Source organism: Triticum aestivum, chromosome 6D, assembly GCF_018294505.1.
Source record: "Triticum aestivum cultivar Chinese Spring chromosome 6D, IWGSC CS RefSeq v2.1, whole genome shotgun sequence".
Taxonomy (NCBI): Eukaryota; Viridiplantae; Streptophyta; class Magnoliopsida; order Poales; family Poaceae; genus Triticum; species Triticum aestivum.
Window position 1 is genome coordinate 239,131,464 of NC_057811.1, and position 6,085 is coordinate 239,137,548.

General features: G+C 47.0%; 1 protein-coding gene across 1 annotated transcript; it reads right to left on the bottom strand.

The window, feature by feature from the left end:
* Window positions 1-458: 458 nt before the first annotated feature.
* On the bottom strand, window positions 459-1,604 carry LOC123141454 (DNA repair protein XRCC3 homolog). Its single transcript, XM_044560593.1, has one exon. It carries the CDS (start codon window positions 1,428-1,430, stop codon window positions 576-578), a length of 855 nt encoding a protein of 284 aa, XP_044416528.1. The 5' UTR covers window positions 1,431-1,604; the 3' UTR covers window positions 459-575.
* Window positions 1,605-6,085: the final 4,481 nt, after the last annotated feature.

Consider the following 6,085-nt stretch of genomic DNA (forward strand, 5'->3'; position numbering starts at 1 on the left):
ATGGACAAAATTTGAAGCTAGATGTACACTGCTAGTGATTTACATCTTAGCAGGCGATAAGATTGAACTGGAAAAATAATTTACATCTTTTGATGAATATTAGTGTTACAGTCAATAGCCATCATAACTCATAAGCACAAGGTTGCACAGGAGTATTGAAGTTGAAGGTTCTTGATTCAGCAATGCAAAGTATTTAGGGCAATAGACTTCACAGGCAACAAAGTGCTTATTACGAAGGTTCACTTTGACAAACTCCATTGAAGGTATCAATATTGAGCTGGCACATAATCAATACCCTGATTTCAACCACGCCCAGTAAAGCAAGAAATTTTTGTCCGCCTTGAGATTTCATAACTAACTACTACTACAATGTTGCTCGCCATAAGTTCACCGCATCCCCAAAAAGATCTATAAGATATAAGACAGAGCTAATTCACATTTCGTTTGAACCATCGAGGAATGAGGATAATCTTCTTACACTGTATTTCAAACTGAATCACCCAGATGCACATTCGATCGAACAGGTCGTCGGGTTCTCTCGTGGCAAAAGATGTCTGACATACAAGACCGCTGGCCTACCTTTGTGCCGGCTCAACGCCGAAGACACCGTCCCTCCGTATCACGAACTCACACGTCCGCACCGGCAGGTGCGGCGCGAAGGCCACCTTCATGTGCCTCCTCGCACTCCCACCGTTGCTATCCACCTCCCGCGTCAGGAACAGCCGAGTGTTGACGCAGTTGGCCCACGCAAGCCCCAGCGCAGGGCTCACCTGCCGCCCCGACGACCAGGCCACGGTGTTTCCCGTGGTCCCCTCCACTACGTCGACGACCTGGTTGGTAACAACAACCACACATTGGTGCCTGTGAGCCAGTTCCTTGAGTTTTGCGGATATCTTGAAGAAGAGCCCAGACCGGCGTTTGAGGTCGGCGGGTGAGGCGTCGAAGTCGGCGCGGAAGAGGGAAGCGATGGAGTCAAGGAGGATGACGCGGATAGGCAGGGGGTGGGGGGAGCGACTCGGGTGGGAGAGGTGGTACTGGGCGCGGGATAGGAGGGAGAGGAGGTCGGAGGGGGAGTGTACAGCGGCCACAAGGACGTGATCCAGGAGGTCTGGCCGCGATTTGGGGGCAAGGAGGCGGAGGCGGCGGAGGGGAAAGGGGACGTCGGAGCATAGGAAGAGGGAGGAGGAAGGGTGAGGGGAGAGGGGCGCGAGGAGGGCGAGCTGGAGGCAAAGCTGGGTCTTCCCGGCGGCGGATTCGCCAGCAATCTCTGTGACCGACGCGGCGGGGAGGCCACCGGAGAGGAGGCGGTCCAAGAGGGGGCAGCCAAGGGAGAGTTTGGCAGCACGGGGGGGAGCTAGGAGAAGAAGAAGGTTCTCCGGACGAGGTTCTTGTTCGCTGTAGGCGGAGGTCTTGGGCGCCGGAGGCCGCATCGCCGGCAATCTCGCTGCCAAGAGATTTGGGGATTTAGCAATTTGGGGTTCGAATTGGCGCTCCTATTTCCCGCCTTAAGCAGCGAAATGCAGCTAAAACGCGCGACGGGCCAGACCAAATAGCCATCGCTCGCCTTCAAACGCGACTCGAGACCTCCTCCCCCAGCGGACTCCCTAATATTTTTTTTAACCGGGCATAACCCCTTTCCATTACTTTCATAATCAAAATATAACGGTCTGACAAACAGAAACGAAATTAGAAAGAGAAAAACGAGTTCAACGCATCACTGGGAAACCCAGAGCAAGCACTCGTCATCGAGCAGCTTTCCATGGGGTGAAAACCCAATGACACCCTAGGAACTGACACCAACTACTTAAGGACTCTAGGAAACGGACCATACCAAAGTATTGCAACAGCAGCCACAGGCCAAAACACATCTCACGCTGGAGCAGCAGACCAACACAGTTTTGCGGAGACGCAAAAAATCGATATCCCACACAGGGGGTAGATATGTAGCACTAAAGGGAGGATAGACTTGCTTCATCGCCCAGGGTCAGCCTGTGTTCAACACTTCATCGCGTTCCCCGGCGCCGCGTAGATCCGCATCATATTCGAGGCGTTGGTCCTCAGCATGTTGGCTCCACGCTCCATCGCCTCACGATCAGCTCCCACCATTAGACCTGCCTAGTAATTTAGATATCCACAAGCAGAGCAAACCACGTCAAAAGGGATCTCATTTTTTTAAACTCAAAGGTTACCCGGTTACGGCAATTTCACATAGCCCAGCACATCGGTGCTAAACCAAAAGTGTAGAATCTCTTCCCATCAGGAAGAAACACATAGCACCACGAAAAAAATTGCCAAATATTATTCGGACATAGAACCGTGCCCAGGACACAACCCACAGTCCTCCATATAACTCTAGCTACTGGACATGTAAAGAAGAGATGCTGGGAGGTTTCCTTTTTGTCACAAAAAAAGCAAGTAGGGTTACCCAACCATTTCCTCCTACTCATAACATCTCTAGTCAAGACTGCATCCTGAAAAAGCTGTCAAAGGAAGATTTGTATTTTCAGGGGTATCTTGGATCTCCAAATCCATTTATAGTTACACACCATCACATTTCTCTCCAGATATTCATATATCGATTTGGTCGTAAATTTATTTTTCTTCCCCAAGGTCCAAGCCACCATGTCAGACTCATCAGACTGTGTCCAAGAGTTCACAATGGCCTCGAGTTCCCTCAACTGTTCCAACAAAGGCGGATGGAGTCATCTCCTAAAGAAGTTTTCATCAACTCATGCTTAAAATCGGCTACCGTGATCTGTCGTTACAAATGTTGTATAGCATAGGGAATCGCTCTCGCAGAGGAGAGTCATCATTCACAGGATCAACCCACAATCTAAGAATATCGCCAGGCTTAAGTATCACTTTTCTGCCAGCAAAAAAACGTTCTTTAACTTTCATAATGGCCTTCCAGATTGGAGAGTCACCAACCTTACTTTTCACCGAGGCAACCGTATCTCTCTTGAAATATTTGGCCCGGATCACCTCCTGCCAGAGGTCCTGTTGATTTTCCAGTTCCCACCACCATTTGGTGAGAAGGCTAATGTTCTGTTTATGAAGGTCTTTCACCCCAAGCCCCCTTTATTTTTGGGATCTATAGATTCTGGACCATTTTACCAAATGATATCGCTTGCGGCCCTCATGTTCTTGCCAGAAAAAACGTTTACGATGTTTATCTAACTTCTCAATCACCTTAGGGAGCAGAAACATAGACATATAATAGTAAACAATGCTAGTGAGCGAGGAATTAAGTAGGATAAGTCTCCCACCCGAGGATGCCACATTCCCAATCCAGGCTTCGCAACATTTAAGGAATCTTTCATCAACAAAGTCCCAATGACACTAAGGTTTGAGAAACTGACTAGCACTCCCAAGTATTTCATTGGAAAGTGCCCAATATTACAATTAAATAACTCAGCATAAAAGGCCAGGGTATCCTCATCCCCCCCAACACAGAATATTTCGCTTTTTAGGAAATTGGTTTTTAGACCTGACATAAGCTCGAACATGTATAGGAGAAGTTTTAGGTTTATAGCAGCTTCCTTATCATGTTCAAAGCATATAACAGTGTCATTTGCATACTGTAGGATAGCTACTCCACCGTCAATCAAGTCAGGTGCGAGCCCAGTGAGGATTTTTTTCATTTTGAGCATTAAGGACCATCTTCGAGATGGTTTCAACAGCCAAATTGAACAGAAAAGGTGAATAGGGGTCGCCTTGGCGCACCCCTTTGTGGCTTTGATAATACGGGCCCACTTCATTGTTAAGCCTAATGCTCACCGTGCCATTGTGTAAGATTTTCTCAACCCACCCACACCAGGTTGGGCCAAAGCCATGGTTATAGTGACATTCGAGAAGGAAATCTCAATTAATCTTGTCAAAGGCTTTTTCAAAGTCCAGTTTCAGAACCACCCCACATTTTTCTTGTGTTGTGTGTGGTGCAACGCCTCATGCAGAGTAAGGATCCCATCCACTATATTTCTATGCTTAATGAATGCATTTTGATGCTTGCTAATGAGCTAGTTAGCATATATAGCTACCCTGTTATCTAGCACCTTGGTAATCAGCTTATAAGGGTAACGAAGTAGACAAATGGGACGATATTGCTGGATTTTTTAGCCCCATTCGTTTTGGGATCAGGGTGATCACCCATGATTCAGGCGTTCAATATCCAGTGTGTTATCATGGAACGCTTTGAATAGGCACATTATGTCATTTTTAACAAATTCCCAGCAATGTTTATAAAATTCTGCCGGTATATTATCTGGACCTGGGCCCTGTTGCTGTCCATACTAAACAAGGCCTTTTTAACCTCTTCCTCCATAAACTCACTAGTAAGGAGGAAATTGTCTTCATTCGTAAGTTTTTCTCCCTCAGCCCAGGTTTCTGGGGACAGGTGAAAAAGATATCCCCTGGTCAGGCCGAACAGTTCTTTATAAAAGGTAGTGGCATGGGCTAGGAGATTTTTCATGCCCTCAATAACCACATCCCCATCTGTAAGAGAGTGGGTAGTGATTTTTCTTTTCCTCCCATTGGCAATGTGATGATAAAAAGCATTATTTTGATCCCCTTTGAGCAACAAGCACTCGTTCGAGTGTTGTAGCAAAAAGAGCTCTTCATCAGCAAGGATGTCATTAAGTTCTACACACAGGGCAGTTCTCCTTTCATATAGCTCAGGATCAAGGGGTCCAGATTCTTCTTCTTTCTAGATCTCTTCCAACTCCTCTTTAATCCTTTTCTTCCTTTCTCTAGCATGGCCAAAGGAGTGGGATCCCCAGCCTTTAAAGTATTTTTTGACGTGCTTCAATTTAATATTGAGGACATCTATTGTATCATTCAAATTAACTAGTTGTTCCCATATGCTCTTAGCTTTAAGGTAAAAATCCACATTTTTCAACTAGCTAAGTTCTTTCAACTAGCTAGGTTTGAATCTAAATTCACGATGATGAAGGGGGATGGTTTTCACAGGATTCGAGGACAAAAGCAAAGGAGTATGGTTTGAGATGTCTCTCACAAGTTTGCAGACAGTGACTAGAGGGAAAGATCTTCCCAATCAAAGCTCATAAGAACTCTGTCCAGCTTCTCTAGGGTGGGGTATTTTTGGTTGTTGGTACAAGTATATTTCCCCCCCCCTTGTCGGTGTCGAAACCGGCAGACCTTGGGGTTGGGGTCCCGAACTGTGGGTTTGAGATCGACGGGAAACAAGGGACGATGAACACGATGTTTACCCAGGTTCGGGCCCTCTCAAAGAGGTTATACCCTACATCCTGCTTGATTATATTGGACGTATAGTATGGTTTACAGAGTAGATCTACCTCGAGATCAGCATGAGCTAAACCCTAAGGTGATGAGGTGACGAATATAGCTCTAGTCCTAAAGACTACAACGCCCGGTTTATATAGACACCGGTAGGGTTAGGGTTACCGAAGATAGATTATAATAAGGAATAAAGAGATCATGCCTGTCCTTGACTTGGAGGGCACACCACGGCTTCATAGATCTCCTGTTGCTATACGGCTTCACCAGTCTGGCCCATACTCAATGGGTCGACGCCCCGAGGACCCCTTAGTCCATGACTCCCTCAGTAGTCCCCGAACTTGCCTCCAACGCCAAAGCTTTTGTCTAGCATCTGCTCTCCTAACAGTATTTGGCTTGCGAGGTGAGTTCTCTGATTTGCTTCATTCATGTTCGGAGCCAAGGGGTGTCCGGAATCTAAAACAACAGTTTTCCTTAGCAATGAATGCAAAAAATAAAAAACCGCTCAACTGTAAACAGTGCCTTCGCCTGACAACTTTTTCTCTTTCGAAGAGTCGCGTTCGGCCATAACGCTGAGTAGTTACTATTTCTCGAAGCGCGACTCGAGGCTGACGCCACGTTTGGCACGTCTCCTCGAGGTGGAGATCGTGTCCTGCCTTACGGGGGACATGATCAATGATTTTGATTCCCCTCCCCGCACATAACGTTGCGAGCATATCGGGAAGTGGAGAAGCCAACGGCGTGGAAAAAGGAACCCCTGGCTTGTTAACAACCTATAAAGGGGGAGCTACTATAGTCAGCATCCCACGCCTTCTTCTACCTTCCGCTCACG

Excerpts from the sequence above, each read along its gene's own strand:
- LOC123141454 (XM_044560593.1), bottom strand. The coding sequence starts at position 1,430 with ATGCGGCCTCCGGCGCCCAAGACCTCCGCCTACAGCGAACAAGAACCT.